The following is a 21,191-nucleotide window of genomic DNA, read 5'->3' on the forward strand; positions in this document are numbered from 1 at the left end:
TACTCTCCAGTTCCATGATGGTGGTCTCTCGGTCAGCAAGGGTCTCCGTGGTTTCCTCCAGTCTCTGTTCAAGGTCGGCGACCTGTGACTTCTTGCTCTCCAGCTCTTCTGTGCATGTTGTCAGGTGGGATTGGTTAAGGAGATACAATAGCTTACAAATGTGAATAATACTTGTGTAGAGAAAGAATGGCTTCTATTTACACAATCATTTGAAAAGCACACTTATTTTTGCTTGTTTTTATGCCTTTGTTCTACTTAAGAAAAGATAACTGACCTCATTTACCTCTAGATAAAGTATCCTTTAAACTCATTTTGAGGAAAATTATTATTATTTTTAAAATTTAAGAAGAAAAACTTAAATAGTTTCAAAATGAAACATCTTAGAGTAAATAAGACTTAGAGGCAAAATACATTTTCAAAGTATTTGTGTATATGATTGAAACAAGAATTGTGTTTGTTAGAAACACAATGCCCCCTATTGTGCCGCTTTGAAATAAAATTTCAATAAATCATTTGGCAGGTTTATAAATTATCTCCCTTTTTAAGCTAATAACTTCCCTTAGACTTAAATTTTTGAATTTTGACCTTGAAAAATGACCTTGACCTTTCACCACTCAAAATGTGCAGCTTCATTAGATACATATGCATGCCAAATATCAAGTTGCTATCTTCAATATTGCAAAAGTTATGGCCAATGTTAAAGTTTTCGGACGGACGGACGGACTGCAAACAGTTCACGTGCTATATGCCACTGTACTGTGGGCATCAAAATATTACTGTAAATGTCATATAAAGAAAACCCCTGTTTCCCAACAAATGAGCCATTATGATTGAGAGGAATGCTCTTCCTGAGGACTTAATGAATACATAAAGAATTTCAGGACAATTAATATTGAAACATTATTTTTGCACTACATTAGTGTATTTGTGTTAGTATGTGTTGAAGGATATATCTTCTGCGTTCTTTGTGAACTCCTCGAGGGTGGGTAGGTCAGCGAGGTAGCGCTCCATGCCGGCCACCTTGTCCCTCACTGCCTCGTATTGAGACTGCGCAGCGCTGTGCTTTTCCTGCCACTGGCTCAACTCAGAGTCCTTCTTCATCAGCTAAACAGGGGAGATAAGCAGGGAAAATAGTAGAGATATATTTCTTTCCAGTGTAACAACATGTTTTATTACCAACAGATTTTTCTCAACCAATAAAAATATAAGTAAAATGATCATTATGTTAAACACCCAAAATCTTAAGTCACCAAATTCAATCAAAGATATTAGTGGGTTCATTCCACAATGCTGTCGGTCCTCCAACATTTGCAATTACAATTTGGAAAATGATTACAACATCAAGACACATGATGTCCATCACTTAATTCAGAAAAAAAGAATTTCTATATGATCATTAAAAAAGAAATTCAAACCAAAAGCTTGCTATTTACTGGATTATAGACAAATACTCTTTCAATCTAAAGTGTTGTTTGATTACTTGCATGGCCATTCTGAATGAAAACAAGAGGCCCTGAATCGCTCACCTGACTAACCAAATACAATCCCAACCCAGATTTCATCAAGATAAACAATCTGACCAAATTTCATAAAGATTAGATGAAAACTGTGACCTCTAATGTCTACACAAGGTTTTTCTATTATTTGACCTAGTGACCTAGTTTTTGACCCCAGGTGAGCCAAATACAATCCCAACCCAGATTGCATCAAGATAAACATTCTGATCAAATTTTATAAAGATTGGATGAAAACTGTGACCTCTATTGTCTACACAAGGTTTTTCTATTATTTGACCTAGTGACCTAGTTTTTGACCCCAGATGACCCAAATACAATCCCAACCCAGATTTCATCAAGATAAACATTCTGACCAAATTTCATAAAGATTGGATGAAAACTGTGACCTCTATTGTCTATACAAGGTTTTCCTATTATTTGACCTAGTGACCTAGTTTTTGACCTAGTGATCTAGATTTTGACCCCAGATGACCCAAATACAATCGCAACCCATATTTTATCAAGATAAACATTCTGACCAAATTTCATAAAGATTGGATGAAAACTGTGACCTCCACTGCTTACACAAGGTTTTTTCTACTATTTGATCTAGTTTTTGACCTAGTGACCTAGTTTTTGACCCCAGATGACCCAAATACAATCACACGGTCACATAAGCTCACCATGTCACTTCGTGACAGGTGAGCTAAAAAAAGAATGTCTAAAGTTTACGCAAAAGGGCATTTGGTTCCTGTTTTAAACAATAAAATTAAATAGAAAACACAAAACTAATGTCATTTCGACCTTCCACAAACCATAAACATTAAGACAATTACATTGACAAATACAGTTTTATGATCTATACAAAAGGAAAGCAACTGAACAATAGCAGAAGATAACATTACATTTTTCATCATTTCCACTGTATTTATAATACACACTTGCTCTCAGTGGGAATATTAAATTAACATTAGCAAAAGTAAATGCATTAAATAAAGCAACTTAATTTTCATCTTCTGTTTTGTGAATTTTAGGAATATTGATATGTAATATAATATATAATTATCAAAATATAAAACATTCTTTTATACATAATAATAAAATATGACATTTCTGCAGTGAAATAACAGCAGTGAAAATAACACAATTGTTATATTCACCGATGAAAAGAACAAATCTTCGGAATTCCTTTTTCTATTTTTAGATTATCATATCAAGATGTACTTCCCTTGTTTATATCCTTGTTTATATTTTTTCTAAGATCACGGGTGAAATAAAATCAATATTCCATAGAATCCAACACAATTTCTTTTAATTTTATGCTTTTTCAGGGAAATTTATATTTATAATGAGTTCTGGGAACACAATTTTGATTAACATGATCAAAGATCTAACAGTCACTTTTGAGTTAAGCAGAGATATTCACTTCTGGAATGTGTTCATTTATAAAAAATGCAACAGTTAAATTTAATCAATTTAATATTTAAAATACTTCAGATTGAATTTTCTTTTGTCTTTGGCAAGTCTGAAGGTTTGTGAAGGTTGTTGTCGCAACTGCTTTATCTAGTAGAAATTAATATAGTAACATCATCTTAGTGCTGGGATGGTCAAGGTTTGTTTGTAAAGGTCCCTGGCTTTTTAAACTGTTTGTTTACATTGTAAAAGAGTTTAACTGAAGAATTTCCCTGGAATAATGAGGTAATTTTGTCAATCTATTGAGGCACGCCTTGGGAGAAAATCAGAAAAAGGGTAACTTTTCAGCAAAAGGGAAACAGCTGTAATTATTTTTTTGAAAAAGGGGCATAAAAGAAACAGAAAATTTGTTCATGTCAGTGTAAGATTGTTTGTTGTTTCACTCGTGAACATAGAAAAATAATATTAAAATAATATATTTTCTATGATCACTCGTGAAATAACAAACAATCTTACACCGACATGAAATAATATCCTCTATATATTGTAAAAATCTGTCAGTCTTTGTATTTCAGGATTATTTATCCTTAATTTTGGGCAGGAATTGTCTCAGCCGGCAATAGCTGCACATTTACAGAACCTCCAGTCCCACATCATTGAATTCGACTTTTGGTAAGAACTACTAAATACTTTGTTCAATATTTAGGTAAAATTATCAGGGGCATTTTTACCCCACGCCCCAACCTGAGATGTATATAAACAAAATGTAAATCTCCTCCCCCCCCCTCTGCCACAAAAAAATCTTTAAAAAAAATTGTCCCCCCCCCCCCCCCCCCAAACTCACCTGTTCTCTGAGATCCTCTGTTGCAGGCTGTGTCTTACGTAGCGCCGTCTTCAACTGTACAACCTCATGCTCTACACCTCTACAATGAATACAAGGGATGCAACAGGTCACAAAAAACATTCATTGGTTAACCTTTTATTGAAACCAGTTATTATTCAGTAAACTTAACAACCTTGAAACTTTACAATGTTGAAGTATACTTTAACAAATGTCATATTGCTTGTACATGCACTGTCTATAGACATGAAAGTAGTTTTAAATTGCTTGCATTGATTTCAGTTTCTTAAAAGTTATCATAACATTTATTTTAATAATTTTGCAAATGTATTTTTAAAATATATTAGATTGTGTATTTATTTTTGCTGCCAAAAAGCATACGAGTAAAACATTATAAGAACTACACAATTTTCATTTCACTTATCATTATTATATTTTTGGTGGGGCTGCTAAGCTCACTCTGGCCTTCAGAAAATAATAGCCATATTTTTTTTCCTTAAAAAAATAATAGCCAAAACATATGCGGACTTTTCCGCAAAACGGTACTGAAGGCAAAAAGAAAGAAAAAACCATGAATCTCATTTTATATATGTTTTATTAAATGTATATCTATTGGATTCAAGTTATAATATATATATATACTTAAAAACAAGCATAATATCAGTGTGTCATTTTCTTATAAAATATTATCATGGCTTTACAATAAAGAATACAATCAATGTTGTGGGTGTGACTTAACAAACCAGATCTCAGCTACAGTTACATACACATAAGAATTAAGGGCAGAGGCCCCAACCCACCCAGAGCACTAATTATACTATTTTTTTTATAGTTTTTCCAATTGCAATTTTTGGTGAACACTCGAAATATTATAAACCACACCTTCCGTATCACCGCATGTGTATTCGTCATTCTATTTTTGCTGTTAAGAACTTCGAAAATAAATCATAATGGACGAAAAAAATACAGTATCCAAAAACGGTAATCCGAAAAATCGTACGCGTTTTGCACATGAAATATGCATAATATAAAATATTAATATGCATAATCTAAAATGTGCATATCGTTCGACTACTTTATCTCTTAATACGGCGTTTGCCATTGGCCGCAATATTGTAGGCAGAGGCCAATATAAATTGTAAATGATTTATTCCAAAAATAACACTTTCGCAATGCCGATCATGTTTACATCAATTAACGTCACAGCGCGTGAGTTAAAATACACCACCTTAGTGTAATTCCAAACACGTGTTTCGTTAAAATTAGCTGACCATGGCATATGCCGGGTCCCTTTGAGTTGGGAAAACCAGGTTACCTGGTAAAAAATTGGAATCATATGTTAAAGCAGACGACAAACAGCGGTAATTACGGGGATAATTAGTTGATGGCGATTAAATAATTATTTCATCAAGCAATGTTCAATGTAATCTAATTGCAGAAAAAACGGCGTGCAAAACAAAACCAGCCAACAATATTAGCGGCGATTTTCAATAATGACGATTAAATAATAATTGGCGAAAAATTAACAAAGATCTAACAGTTACCGATAATTGGTAAAGCACAGGGAGATTAAAGACGTTTTTTCCGAAATATATCACTGCTGTCGGACACTGATTGAGAAAAATGCTCTAGGCCACAATGTCGCAGAAGTTATTGACGCGTGTATGACAATACACAGGGTCGAGTGTGTACACAGGTAATCTCGTTATCGATTTTTCCTGCTTGATGGCCCGATTTGCAGGCGTTTCGCATTCGCCGGACAACATTTAGAGGCAATTTGTTTTTTATGTAGGCGGATAAAATAATCGCCATTTTTTCTAGACAATTTTAAGAAATAATAGCCAGTTGGATAAAATAATCGCCATTGGCAATAATGTCTGGCAGCAGCGTGAGCACTGACTGCTTATTTTACATTCAAAATATTTAATTATGATAAAATAAATGCGACATTTACTGGTCAAGATTTAAAAAGGAATGCTTATCTTGATAAAATTGTTACTTAAAACATCATTATTTTTCAATAGCAATCAGAGTTGGATATTGGTTAACAAATCATCCAAAATAAGCTGCCTAATGTCTCGTCTGATTTTTTTTTAGTTTCATAAATTTGTCAACTATGTCTAAACAATTAGCCCCCACTCCCGCAGTTTGTATATTAAATTTCCAAGAGTAAAACAATAGTGCCAATTATCAACAGTTCATGGCAGTCAATGTAATTATGAGTTCATGGAGGTCAATACAAGTGTTAGTTGATGGCAGTGAGTTCATGGAGGTCAATACAAGTGTGAGTTGATGGCAGTCAATGCAATTGTGAGTTCATGGAGGTTAATGCAATTGTGAGTTGATGGCAGTTGATGCAATTGTGAGTTCATGGAGGTCAATGCAATTGTGAGTTGATGGCAGTTGATGCAATTGTGAGTTCATGGAGGTTAATACAATTGTGAGTTGATGGCAGTCCATGCAATTATGAGTTCATGGAGGTCAATGCAATTGTGAGTTGATGGCAGTTGATGCAATTGTGAGTTCATGGAGGTTAATGCAATTGTGAGTTGATGGCAGTCCATGCAATTGTGAGTTGATGGCAGTCCATGCAATTGTGAGTTGATGGCAGTCGATGCAATTGTGAGTTAATGGAGGTCAATGTAATTTAATTGATGGCAGTCCATGCAATTGTGAGTTCATGGAGGTCAATGCAATTGTGAGTTGATGGCAGTTGATGCAATTGTGAGTTTATAGTGGTCAATGAAATTGTGAGTTGATGGCAGTCCATGCAATTGTGAGTTCATGGAGGTTAATGCAATTGTGAGTTGATGGCAGTTGATGCAATTGTGAGTTCATGGAGGTCAATGCAATTGTGAGTTGATGGCAGTTGATGCAATTGTGAGATCATGGAGGTTAATGCAATTGTGAGTTGATGGATGTCCATGCAATTGTGAGTTCATGGAGGTCAATGCAATTGTGAGTTGATGGCAGTTGATGCAATTGTGAGTTCATGGAGGTTAATGCAATTGTGAGTTGATGGCAGTCCATGCAATTGTGAGTTGATGGCAGTCCATGCAATTGTGAGTTGATGGAGGTTAATGCAATTGTGAGTTCATGGAGGTCAATGTAATTGAGTTGATGGCAGTCCATGCAATTGTGAGTTCATGAAGGTCAATGCAACTGTGAGTTGATGGCAGTTGATGCAATTTTGAGTTTATAGTGGTCAATGCAATTGTGAGTTGATGGCAGTCCATGCAATGGTGAATTCATGGAGGTCAATGCAATTGTGAGTTGATGGCAGTCCATGCAATTGTGAGTTCATGGAGGTCAATGCAATTGTGAGTTCATGGAGGTTAATGCAATTGTGAGTTAATGGCAGTCCATGCAATTGTGAGTTGATGGCAGTCCATGCAATTGTGAGTTCATGGCAGTCGATGCAATTGTGAGTTCATGGAGGTCAATGTAATTGTGAGTTGATGGCAGTCCATGCAATTATGAGTTCATGGAGGTCAATGCAATTGTGAGTTGATGGCAGTCGATGCAATTGAGAGTTCATAGTGGTCAATGCAATTGTGAGTTGATGGCAGTCCATGAAATGGTGAATTCATGGAGGTCAATGCAATTGCGAGTTGATGGTAGTCCATGCAATTGTGAGTTCATGGAGGTCAATGCCATTGTGAGTTCATGGCAGTGAATGCAATTGTGAGTTGATGGAAGTTTACTTAATTGTTCGATTATGGCAGTTAATGAAATTGTGAGTTGATGGAACTTACTGCAATGTGATGTCATAGAAGGTCATTAAAAGTAACACCAAAGAATATCATACAAATGTGATTTAATTAACAGAACAGAACAGACAGTTAATAAAGACTTAAACATTTGTACATAGTCTTTAACGCATATATTTTTAAAAAAGAAATAAAAGTCAATGGAAAGCTATGTAATAGATAGCCGTCTCCTACCCCAGTTTGATCTCCAGTTCCTCTATCTCAGCCTGCTTCTGGTGCTTCATCTTGGCCAGCTCTGTACGCAGCTCCGCATTCCTGAACTCTAGCTCCTGAATGTAGACATACAGAGGTCAATGGGGGTCTGTGTGCAGAAAGAACGTAGCACTGAGGTCAATGGCAGATGGGACAAGAGCACTAGCCATAGAAAAAGGGAAAAAATAGTATGGCAATACCAAATTTGTGGGTAACTCTCATGCGACCTTAATTATAGAGAGAATTGTAAGGGGTAAGTTTCTTTATTACACCTAGGTACATTTTGAGGGAAAACTGCACTCATTTTAAAGAAACATTTTGAACAGATTCAGCATATATTTTGCTTAAGGTATAGAATTTTAAATTAGTCCTTAATGCAGTGTTAGAAATAAGCTTGAGCCAGTAAACATGCACTTTGCAGGGGTTTCCTTTAGAACCGCGAGACAGATGAATCCTACAGCTATTTTTTACTGAAATATTTAACTAAACACAGCTACTATTTAGGCTTTAGTAAAAAATAATCTCAATGGCCCCTACACTTACAAATCAACTCTACTTTAAATCTGAATGAAACCCCAGCATTGTTAAATTTTGAATGGGACTTGCTGCCTTGCTCAGATTTTCAATTTTATAATTGCAAACTTGAAAAGTTTTCTTGGACACATTCAATTACATATGAACACTTCTGCTTTTTCTATGACTGCAATATAGTGCATATGGTAAGAAGTGGATGGACCTTTCTTTGCTCTTTATTTTAATTTTAAATCACAAAAAGGAAACAGAAGATAGTTTAATAAAAAAAATCTTATCTTGTTTTCAAAAAATTATCTTGTTTACTATTCTCGTATATCCCTTAGACACACATATAATGCTTTAAAAAGCGTACTATCCTAAATGTTCCCACCTGCATCTGAGTGAAAGTCGCCCTAGTCTCAGTGCCGTGTGAGCGCTGCCTCAGCTTAGTCTCATACTCCTTCACAAGCTCCTCCAACTCCAACACTCTCTCTCTCAGCTGACTCTCAACTCGACGATGGCTGTCTGTACTGAAAGATTAAAATGTTTTATTTATTTATTTTTTTATTTATATTTGTTGTTGTTTGTGTTGTTGTTGTTTTGCTTATTGAACTGAGCCTCACTCTGAGAAAACAGGGTTAAATGCATGCAAGTAAAGTCTCATCCCAGATTGGGCAGTGCAGTCTGCACAGACTAATCAAGGATGACTCTATTATACGCCCAAACTGGATTTTTGTCAAGAAGAATCTTCCTTTAAACAAACATACAATTAAATCGGAGAGTTTTGTCCCTGATTGGCCTGTGCTGACTGCACAGGCTAATCTGGGACGAAACTTTACGTACATGCATTAAGCCCCCTTTTCACAGAGCGGGGATCAAATGTTTGTTCTTTTTATTTCAATTTTGGGTTTATTTAACAATTTTTTGTCAGATCATGGTGATCATGTGAAAATAATTTGATTGTCAATCCCCACATAAGATATGTGACAGGGCTGGGAATGGAACCCGCAATCCTCAGATTTGTAGTCAACATCTCTACCAACTAAGCCAGCGAATATGGGAAATTAAGATATATTTGTTCAATTTAACCCCCGCAGACATATAATGACAAATATTACTTTATTCAATTAATTTGAGGTGGAGAGCAAAAAATTACACCTTTTCATTTTAAAACAAAGTTTTAAAACATAAAACATGCTTTCATGTACAATTTAATAATATAAATCTTGTTTTTAAATCAATATAGGCAAATGATTATGAACAAGCTTTACAATCTAAAGATACTTGTTTTTAGTTGTGTGAGTTTTATCCTTGTGTATTTTGATCCCCAACTTTACAGACAATAATAGAAGTAAATGTACACTCTTAGTTAGTCTAAAGACACAGATAAAATCATGATCCAAATGATGAGCAACTTAGTCTTGGTTTAGCTGACTAAACACCCACAACTATTTGATGATTCGCAAGTAATCTATAGAAAAGTACAGTCAATCTTGTATTTAGAGACCACTAAAGGGAGTAACCAAAAGTGGTCTCTTAATAAAATGGTCTTTAAATATAAAGGCCATTTGGGATGAATGCAGACCTTTGATTTTAAATCCAGATATAGGATTATCTCCTTTTGACACAGCAATATCAGATTTTGTAATCAAATGAATCTAAATATAAACAAGAGCACCGCCTTGCGGGTGCAGACCGCTCATCTATTTTCTTTTTAAAGGTGAAGGGACTCTCATTTTCAATCACAAAGGAGGGAGGAGTGGAGTGAAGAGGGGTGTATAGTGTGGGGTTGTGGACATTTATTACATTATCTTCCAAAAAAGCGAAAAAAAAAAAAAAAAAAAAAAAATCGGGGGGGGGGTATAGTGTGAGGGTGTGGTGATAATTTGTGAGATGATCTTAAAAAAAAAAAAAAAAAAAAAAAAAAAAAATCAAAAAAAAAATTTGGGGGGGGGGGTGGGTGGGGGGGTGGGGTGGGGGTATAGTGTGAGGGTGTGGTGGTCATTTGTGAGATGATCTTATAAAAAAAAAAAAAAAAAAAAAAATTAGGGGGGGGGGGGAGGGGGGGGAGGGGGGGGAGGGCACGGGGGATGGTTTGGGTGAAGTCTATTGTGGTATGTCAGGTAAGAGTAGTTTCATCAAAGTATCAATCAAATCTAATCATAAATAAAGAAGTTATGGCAATTTTAGCAAAATTTAATAATTTGACCTTGAGAGTCAAGGTCATTCAAAGGTCAAAGTAAAATTCAAGTTGCCAGGTACAGTAACCTCATGATAGCATGTAAGTATTTGAAGTTTGAAAGCAATAGCCTTGATACTTCGAGTGGATCGAAACACAAAATTTAACCATATATTAAAAGTTACTAAGTCAAAAAAGGGCCATAATTCCGTAACAATGACAACCAGAGTTATGCAACTTGTCCTTTTACTGTACCCTTATGATAGTTTGTGAGTGTTCCAAGTATGAAAGCAATATCTATGATACTTTAGGGGTAAAGTGACCAAAACATAAATCTTAACCAAATTTTCAATTTTCTAAGTATAAAGGGCCCATAATTCCGTCCAAATGCCAGTCAGAGTTACATAACTTTGCCTGCACCGTCCCCTTATGATAGTTCATAAATCTTGCAAGTATGAAAGCAATAGCTTTGATACTGTAGGAATAAAGTGGACCTAAACACAAAACTTAATCAAATTTTCAATTTTCTAAGTATAAAAAGGGCACATAATTCTGTCAAAATGCCAGTCAGAGTTACATTACTTTGCCTGCACAGTCCCCTTATGATAGTTAGTAAGTGTTGCAAGTATGAAAGCAATAGCTTTGATGCTTAAGGAATAAAATGGACCTAAACACAAAACTTAACCAAAATTGTCAATTTTCTAAGTATAAAAAGGGCACATAATTCTGTCAAAATGCATGCCAGAGTTATCTAACTTTGCCTGCCCAGTCCCCTCATGATAGTAAGTAAGTGTACCAAGTTTGAATGCAATAGCATTGATACTTACTGAGAAAAGTGGAACTAAACGCAAAACTTAACCAAAATTTGCAATTTTTTAAGTACAAAAAGGGCACATAATTCTGTCAAAATGCACGCCAGAGTTATCTAACTTTGCCTGCCTAGTCCCCTCATGATAGTAAGTAAGTGTACCAAGTTTGAATGCAATAGCATTGATACTTTCTGAGAAAAGTGGACCTAAACGCAAAACTTAACCGGACGCCGACGCCAACGCCAACGCCAACGCCAACGCCAACGCCGACGCCAAGGTGATGACAATAGCTCATAATTTTTTTTCAAAAAATAGATGAGCTAATAAAATGAATAAAACAATTTTTTACTTAAAATAAGTTGTATTTGTTCTCTCTAATTCTAAATACAATGTAAATGGTTTGCACGGAGAATGGGTTTTTCCGACTCCAAACTCATTCGCGATTAAATTTACGTGTACTTTTACTCTTCGACACTTCATATACCCGATTTTTCTCATTTAACATTAATACTTTTTGTTTTAACATTTTAATTTCTGCATGTAAGCTTATAAATATCTGACTCGATTATGGTACATAGGGAAATATTAAAACACCTTGATTGAAAACTAATAAACACGCCTGATTGAAAAATTTGCTAACACAAACTAATTGGCATCATAACAATTACCAGTACATTTTTTAATGAACAGATTTCGCTACATGTTACCGATTAATATTTTATTTTTTACACCTCTCGAGAACACTGTGATAATGTTTGTCGCGTCGGCGCATTGTTTCTGCAATAAAATCGGCGATCAAATTTGTCACTTAACGTCCCAGATAGTAAACTCTTTAACCCGTAGACTGTTGGCAATACCTCACTGTATTATTCGACACCAAAAATTGATACGCAGTCAGCATTAACACCGGTCAGAACCGGTCATTGAGACAAAGGAAAATGGCTGGTGTGAAATTAAAACAAAGGTGTAATCAGTCATGTTATCGGCTTAGATAAACAATCAAAACTGACTTGTCCCTGAACGGTCAACTGATTTTCCACTTTTACCTTAAAGCGGTCCCTTAATTCAAGACTTGAGCATCAAAATACACTAAAATCAGCAGTGGCTGGTCGCGTAAGACACAAGTCGCTTAATACAATATGAAAATATAGTTAAAACGCTCAGGCGAGATTTAAAGTGGTCGCATAAGACAAAAGTCGCTTAATTCAAGTGGTCGCAAGCACAAGATTGACTGTATGTTCTCTATGTTTTCTTTAAGATTATTGTGCATTGCCCAATATCCACGGCAGTTTAATCCTTACTCATTCTGCCGCAACAGATCTGAGTCTGTGTTGTTATCACTGGAGAACTCTCTGTCACGGAACGCTTTCTGAAATATAGAATTGTTCTTTGCTCAAACTTCTTAGTCATACCATAGCTTTTCAACATATATTTTAGCGGTAATTATTTTACTTTTTATTTATCTAGTTTAGTATCAAGTTGGAATATTATATTATAGATAATTTATACATAATTTATCGCCTGTAACAGGTAAGGGTGCCTTTTGAAATTCAAAGGCAAATATTTTTAACTGAATTTTCTATTGTAATTTGATACTGCCTGACGATTAATTAACATTCAAGGTAAAGGAAGAGATGATTGCTAACGCATGTATGCCCCACCCCCTGCAGCAGCTGTTTCCGTGACCTTGAACCAATATCTCTTGATTTACAAAAAATGGGGTTGTCAAGACTAAGCCGCATTTTAATTTATGATATTATAATCCAACAAATTCTCTAGAAATAGTGTGGAACACAATTTCTAGACACAAGCCCCATAGGCCTTGACCATCGACCTGGTAAACTCAATATTAGTAGAGGGCTTATTTTCCACCCATGTAACAACAACATAACAGATTTTTTTTCACTGTTTTGGGAATGGGGCCGGGTCCATGTGGATTGGGAAAAATCACCGCGTTTTGACCACAATTGGGAAATTAGTGTTTTTGTTATTTTGCTAACAAATGCTTCAAAATATGAATTAGTGTTTTAAAAATTACCTTTAAAAAAGTCTTACTTGTAGAGCTCCATGGGAGATAAAAAAAAATGCTGCTCTAAAAAAACAAAAACACTTTCAATTGGGAGTTTTTAGGTCCAAATTTGGGAAAAATATATATTTCTTTTCCATTTGGAATGGGGGACCCGATAACAGGCCTCGATTTTGAACAATAACATAATTTGCATGATCATATGGTGCAGAGACTTATGTCCTGTTACAAGCCTTGTAACCGTGACCTTTGACATATTGACCTGAAAATCTACGGCCATCATTCATTCCTTAAAAGCAACAAGCATACCAATTTAAATTCATGTCAAAGCATTCTCAGGCTATCATGAAGAAACTAATTTCTTTACACAAACCCATGGGACTTTGACCTTTGACCTGGTGACCTAAAAATCTACATGTGTCTTCTTTTGAAACAACTATATCAGCCAAAGGCAAATGTTAAGCAATATACACTTTGAAGGGGGCATAATTTGAATAGCCCAAAGAGGTCAATAAAATCTACAACGTTAACATGATACCTTGTCCTGAGAGTACGGCCTATGAACCAAGCCTGGCTTCAAGGACAGCCTCGTGTGAAGGTCAAGGTCGCGAGGGCTTGGCGAGGAGCGCTGCTCTTGCTGCCAGCTTGTCAGGTTGCTGGGTTTTCCCCGCGGCATCTTACCATGTTGGACCAGTGTCAAGTCAGCAACATTGCCGTGGTAGAGAGGCGGGGAGGTGAAGTTTTCCCGGAAGGTATCGCTGTTCTGTTTCCCCATTTCACGGTCGGGACCACTGTCCTGGTCATCACTGTGACCATCTGAACGTCTCTCGGCTTTATTGCCATTCCTCTTGGCCTCATTATGAGAATCTAGGCTTGGTTCGCTCTGCGAAATCTTCCTGTAATGATTATGCTGCAGCTGCCCAGGCTGCTCATCGTCATCAAAGCTTGCCTGATTGTTGTTGAATCGTTCAAAGTCTGCTGCCTGGATGCTGCTTTTCACTGGTGAACTGAAAATATCCTCATTGTGAGACCGGGATTGACTGCGAGACGTGTCCGGGCTTGGTATCTCCAACTCAAAGTCACTCGAACGCTGGCGTTGATGTCGAGGGTTCATTCCGCTGTCGCTGGAGTAATCAGAGATGGACGGACGACCGATGTGGTTGCGGCCAGAATCACTAGAATAGTCCACCCGCTTAGTAGAATGAGATCTTTGGCCAGAATCACTGGCATAGTCCGTTACCCTGTGAGCTGCACTCCTGTAGGGTTCAAGGTCAAACTCACGACCTACGTACCCATAAGTCTTATCATTATACACATTTTCCGACCAATGGCTGTTCTCATCCGGTGCTAATGACCTATAATTTGACAGACTGGTTGCATTGTACCCGGATGATTCCACCGGTACCCCGTATTTACCCGGCTGGTAAGTGGTTGAGTAGCCAGGGTGGGAACCGGTTCTAGCTAACCCTGACTGGTTCCTGGCATGCAGGTAGCTGCCTGAACTTGCTGCTGGGAACCGACTGGAGTAGGAAGGTAGAGATGGCTGGGTGCTGCTCCATCCTGCAAAAACATCAGAAACAGGGCATAATGCATGTGCGTAAAGTGTTGTCCCAGATTAGCCTGTGCAGTCTGCACAGGCTAATCAGGGACGACACTTTCCGCCTAAATTGGATTTTTGCTAAGAAGAGACTTAATTTAAACAAAAAATATCATAAAAGCAGAAAGTGTTTTCCCTGATTAGCCTGTGCGGACTGCACAGGCTAATCTGGGATGACACTTTACGCACGTGCATTATGCCCAGTTTTCTCAGAACATGACACATATGAATCTTTCACAGTGATTTGTTTGCTATATATTCTACAGCCTGATTGGGGGGAAACGTGTGATAAACCATGAAGTTGGGAAAACAGAATCATTACTAATATGATTATAAATAACAATATTCTAATTGTTAATAATTGCATGTTTAATTGCACTTTTTAAATAATATCATTAAGTGCTTTGGATTTATATCCCTGTATAATACACTCCATTACCTAATTATTAAGTTAATTGGGAAAATTATGCATCTTTTTGGGAAAATATTTGTCAGATTTTCAAGAAAATGTACACTTTTTGCTGTTATTTTTGGCAAAACAATTAATGTTTAAGAACTTTGGAAATGTTTCTATCACTGTTATATTGTTATATATATATAGATATTTCCCAAGGATTCCTAAGACATTTTAAGACAATGATCCCTTTTAAGAGTTCCACTACCCACCTGAGGCTGGGGCTCGACCCTGCAACATCTTCTGATAATCTGAAATCATACAACAACATCAGGTAATTGTAGTCATCAAAACAGTGCTTTATCAAAATTAGAAAACAACATATTTAATGTTTGTTTCAAAGTACATTGTACCCGAGCTACCCAAAAATGATGCCCCGGCTCTTGGAAACTTTAATAATTTAATTTGTCATTATCATGTTAAATTAATATTTTCAGAGAAAAATATTACATTTTTGGATTTACAAAATTTATTTGATTACATCAATTTTAAACAAAGGATTTTACAGAAACTGTCAGAATATTATTAAATGTTGTATAATCTTGATGAGTTTTGTTGCTAAGAAGACATTAAAGGGGCGGTTAACCAGATGTCCAGATTGCTATATATCACGAAAAAAAAAAAGAAAAAATCTAAAATACCATATTTCTTTACAATTTAGTTTAAATATTGATTACAATATAATGAATGGTACACATATATGACATGAGCTGAAAAATGTTATTCAGTTTTCATATTTTCAGTATATTCGGTAATAAAATTTTACTGAGTATGTCTACCAGGTAATTTGGAGAGTTCTGTTGTTGTCGTTTTATTGCGAAACTACGAAGATTGCTTATGTAAAGTATAAAATACAACGCTCATTGTATGAGCATGGATGGCCGAGTGGTCTACTTGGGAGACTTTTTACTCTTTTTACTCCAGGGTCAGTGGTTCGAGCCCTGTTCAGGGCTACTTTTTTTTCTTTTTTTTTCATTTCATTCTTAACTTTTTACTGGAGATGTTTAGATCCAATGTTTAAATTTATCAATATAAAGCATTTAATGACAGTATTTTAGAACTTTTGTTTTTTTGTCAATTTGGTTGACTGACCCTTTAAATGTTAATAATCAATATCTTTCTGCAGTATTTTTTTAAAGATTAGGTTACCAGGGGCGTGAACAACAAAGTGCAATAAAATTTAGTGTAGATCTTGGTTCTAGTAATAAGTCTTTAACTTCAAAGATTGCATCATGCTGGTCATGTGCAATATACAATCTTTAAACACTTTATTATTGTGAACTTGGAATATGAAATTTAGCTTAGGATGGAAATCACTTTGGCACATTCCCACTCATAAATGTTCATTACATGTTTTGTTATGATATTTTGAATAAAAAAAGCATTTGTTCATGACTTTTCATTAGAAGTAATAATGTTTTATATCATTTTAACTATTTGTTTAACTGTGTTCCATCGTTCATGCATGCATGGACACAGGAAAAGATTTAGAGAAATTTCAAAACCAGCATTCATTTTGTGATCAAATCAATTTAAATAATTCAATTACAGATCAAACTGATAATTTGCTAAAATTAATAAATACATGATGTAAAACTGAGTTTGAAGCATTGTAAAAAAAAGCATCAATGTAGTTTATTCAAAGATGGATGTCTTATTTCAATTTCACATAAAAGTGTGTTTTAAGTAATTAATTAAGATGGGTACCTAGTGAGCACATGTGATTACAATCATTAAAGGGGCCTTTCACGTTTGGGTAAATTGACAAAATTGAAAAAAGTTGTTTCAGATTTGCAAATATTCGTTGTAGTTATGATATTTGTGAGGAAACAGTAATACTGAACTTACCATGCTCTAAAATAAACATTATATGCATTTTTTTTTTGACAATTTGAAAATCCGAAAATTATAAAGCGTTGCAACGCGACACAAATGAATAATTTGGAGAGTTCTGTTGTTGTCGTTATATTCTGTGAAACTACAAGGATTGCTTTGATAGAGTATAAAATACATCTGGCATTGTATCCGGAAGGATGGCCCAGTGGTCTAAGTGTTAGACTTTTTACTCCAGGAGTCAGTGGTTCGAGCCCTGTGGAGGGTTACATTTTTTTTCTTTTTTAAATTTTATTTTTGATTTTTAACTGGAGCTTTTTATATCAAGTTCACATTTATCAATATAAAGCATTTTATGAAAAACTTCAAAACATTCCCAAATCTGTGAAAAGGCCCCTTTAAGAGAACAACAGCATGCTCCATGTAGATGGAAGTTTAACATCAAATGCCATGTTTAATTCGATATATGAAAACTTATAAAGCAAAACCTAATTCATTCAACACAGTAGTTTCAAGGGTCACTCACTAGAGTTATTCACCATCACAATTTTTTTTATCTCCCCTTTCTCATACTTGACAACAGCCACTTTGAACACCATCATCAAAAACAACAACAACAAAAATAACAAGAGCACATCAAAATCCGGTGTTGAAATGACACAATTCGCTTCAGTCTATTAATATCTCTTCAAGAAGCTCAACAAACAAATCAGAGAAGTCAACATAGGGTCTAAAGGCACAACTTCAACTTACAAGCACCAAGACATTTGTGCAAAAGCTGTTTATTTTAATATCCAATAATTTAAAAATCCCTTTCTCCAGACTTATTAATCTTTTTTAATTTAAATAAAAACATGAAGAAGAACTCAAAGATTAAATCCAGCACATAAACTGAAGAACACGAGTTAACAAATTAACTCCAATATAACAAATGATACTTAAAACCAAAAAATATCTTACATGGCTAAAGAGGAGCATCCCACAATAGGCCATGGCTATCTGTTTACATTAATGTAATTGTAATTAAATTTCAAAAGAATGCAAATCAACAAAACAAGGCCAACCAATGAAATGAACACTCTGGCCACTAATTAGGGCATGTGTTCATTCCCTCAATGTTTATTCAGCTTTGATATCAAAACGCAAATTGAACTATTTTTTTAATGGGGCCTGGTTCCGTAAGGATTGGGAAAATCTCCAGCGTTTTGACTATAATTGGGAAAATTGGGAAATTAGTGTTGTTGTTTTGCTAAAAATGCGTCAAAATTGAGAATATAAGTGTTTTCAGTATTATATTAACTTATAAGGTTGAACTTATATGGATGGGAGATGAACAATATATTGAGATCTACAAAAAGTATATATATATATATATATATATATATTCATACTTTTTTAAACCTTCCATTGGGAATTTTTAAGCTCCATTAGGGAAAAATATCTACTTGTTTCACTTGGGAATGGGGCGGATTACCAGACCCTATTTTGAATGAACAAAAACACTGCAGTCCATGCACAATATCAAACAAAAACAAGAGTGCCAAACTGTCACAAGATACGCCCCTTTGAAGGTTTTGGACAACTTGATAACTTTACCATGACCCATATTTGAACTTGACCTACATATCATCTAGACACAACTTCTGACCAAATTTGGTGAAGATCAGATGAAAACTAATTCAGTTAGAGAGCGGACACCATGCTAAATGCTTGAAATGCACTAAGTGACCCTGTGACCTAGTTTTTGACCCTGCATGACCCATATTCAAACTTGACCTAGATATTGTCTAGATACAACTTCTGACCAAGTATGGTGTTTTTCGGATGAAAACTACTTCTATTACAGAGCGGACACCATGCTAAATGCTTGAAATGCACTAAGTGACCCTGTGACCTAGTTTTTAACCAGCATGACCCATAAACGAACTTGACCTAGATATTGTCTAGATAAAACTTCTGACCAAGTTTGGTGAAGATCGGATGAAAACTATTTGAATTACAAAGCAGACACTGCTGTGAACGCCGCCCGCCCGCCCACCCACCCACCCACCCACCTGGGAAAATAGGGCTTAATGCATTTGCAAACAGTGTCATTTGAGATAAGCCTGTTCAGTCAGCACAGGCTGAGCAGGGACGACACTTTCCGCTTTAATGGGAGTTTTCGTTTAAAGGAAGTCTATTCTTAGCAGAAATCCAGTTAAGACAGAAAATGTTGCCCCTTATAGCCTGTGTGGACTGCGAAGGCTAATCAGGGATGGCAAACCACACTCATTAAGCCCCATTATCCCACTGGGATGACAAACCACACTCATTAAGCCCCATTATCCCACTGGGACGGCAAACCACACTCATTAAGCCCCATTATCCCACTGGGATGACAAACCACACTCATTAAGCCCCATTATCCCACTGGGATGACAAACCACACTCATTAAGCCCCATAATCCCACTGGGACGGCAAACCACACTCATTAAGCCCCATTATCCCACTGGGACGACAAACCACACTCATTAAGCCCCATTATCCCACTGGGACGGCAAACCACACTCATTAAGCCCCATTATCCCACTGGGACGACAAACCACACTCATTAAGCCCCATTATCCCACTGGGAAGACAAACCATACTCATTAAGCCCCATTATCCCACTGGGACAGCAAACCACACTCATTAAGCCCCATTATCCCACTGGGACGACAAACCACACTCATTAAGGCCCATTATCCCACTGGGACGGCAAACCACACTCATTAAGCCCCATTATCCCACTGGGACGGCAAACCACACTCAATAAGCCCCATTATCCCACTGGGACGACAAACCACACTCATTAAGGCCCCATTATCACATACAGTACACTCCACGCGTTTTCCCCAATTTCCCTCCATACTCCGCGGGTTTCGACCTGGAGGAAGATTAAGAAAATCCCGCTATACGCGGCGTTTGCATGATTTTGGACGCGGCGGTTAACGATCGGCAAAACTGATAAGCCGACGCGGCGGCCCTCGGCGTTGGCAACGCGGGGAAAACTCCGCGTTTTACGAGATAACGATCAATTTAATTTTGTCTGACTTCCTGATTTTCAAATAAAATTACATTTATTACAAGTACATACATGTACATGTAGTATAATATTTACAATTAAAAAAAACAACCAAGATAGATCGATCCCGACGTGGTTGTAGAAGTAGTTGTTGTTGTATAGAAAACTCGTTGATTTACGACACACAAAACGTCGTCTTTTAACTAATACTTACCAATTAATATAAACACAGTTTGCAACATTGTTTTTATTTTGATAATTTAATCCAAAGTTTTCATGTTAGCGGGTGATTTTCTATACTGAACATGTATACAAATGACCAAGGACCCTAAAAATCTCGCAAATCTGTGTGAATTGACAGTTTGACGTAATCAAAGAAAAGCCGCTTCCTGTCTAAAGGCATAACTTACTCAAGTGAACACGTTCAACGAATGCATAAGGAATGGTTTTAATTGTCGGAACAAAGTCAATTCTCTGCTCGCTAATGCATTGATTTTCTCTTTGTTTGTAGGTTATTCCATTGATTGCTAAAAGGTGGTAACTATTGACTTGATAATTGCATTTAATATTCACAGTTGTATTCTTGTTGCGTCGACATTCTAAACAATGTTTACCAGTAATTATGGACCAAATCGGCAGAGAGACATTCACACATGTTAATCCCTTTTGTCAAAACACCGCAGACAGCAGTCTACACAATTGGTCAGTAGACAAGCTTTGCGTGTTTTCATAACGTCAAACACTTAAAATCCAGTTCCGCCCAGATGTCTTCTTTATTCAGTTTACAGTACAATTAGTGTTAAAATAATTACTCTACTAAAATACCGTAACGATAAAGATTCGGCGTGTTCGATTTGAAATTATTTTAGAGGAAATATCAACTTATTCGCGATATAATTTCTTTAATAAATACCAAAGAAACTTTTAACCGAAATCAACAAAATTTAATGTTCTCTGCGCTACAAAGTTTGTATAAAAAAAATCAATACACGCACGCTTTGCAGGAGTATACATTGTACCTTGA

General features: G+C 36.1%; 1 protein-coding gene across 6 annotated transcripts in view; it reads right to left on the reverse strand.

Annotated features, from left to right (window-relative positions):
- The window catches only part of LOC127854043 (centrosomal protein of 85 kDa-like), a 59,489-nt gene that overhangs the window by 22,793 nt on the left and 15,505 nt on the right, over positions 1–21,191 (reverse strand). For all 6 annotated transcript variants that reach the window (XM_052388980.1, XM_052388978.1, XM_052388977.1 and 3 more), the window contains exons 3-10: positions 15,503–15,541; positions 13,778–14,799; positions 12,515–12,582; positions 8,617–8,755; positions 7,695–7,789; positions 3,754–3,832; positions 952–1,104; positions 4–124 (exon numbers count right to left, since the gene is read on the reverse strand). In XM_052388980.1, the coding sequence (XP_052244940.1) occupies positions 4–124; positions 952–1,104; positions 3,754–3,832; positions 7,695–7,789; positions 8,617–8,755; positions 12,515–12,582; positions 13,778–14,799; positions 15,503–15,541 (1,716 nt within the window). The remainder of the gene's footprint in view (positions 1–3; positions 125–951; positions 1,105–3,753; positions 3,833–7,694; positions 7,790–8,616; positions 8,756–12,514; positions 12,583–13,777; positions 14,800–15,502; positions 15,542–21,191) is intronic.

This window comes from Dreissena polymorpha, chromosome 12 (assembly GCF_020536995.1).
Source record: "Dreissena polymorpha isolate Duluth1 chromosome 12, UMN_Dpol_1.0, whole genome shotgun sequence".
Lineage (NCBI taxonomy): Eukaryota > Metazoa > Mollusca > Bivalvia > Myida > Dreissenidae > Dreissena > Dreissena polymorpha.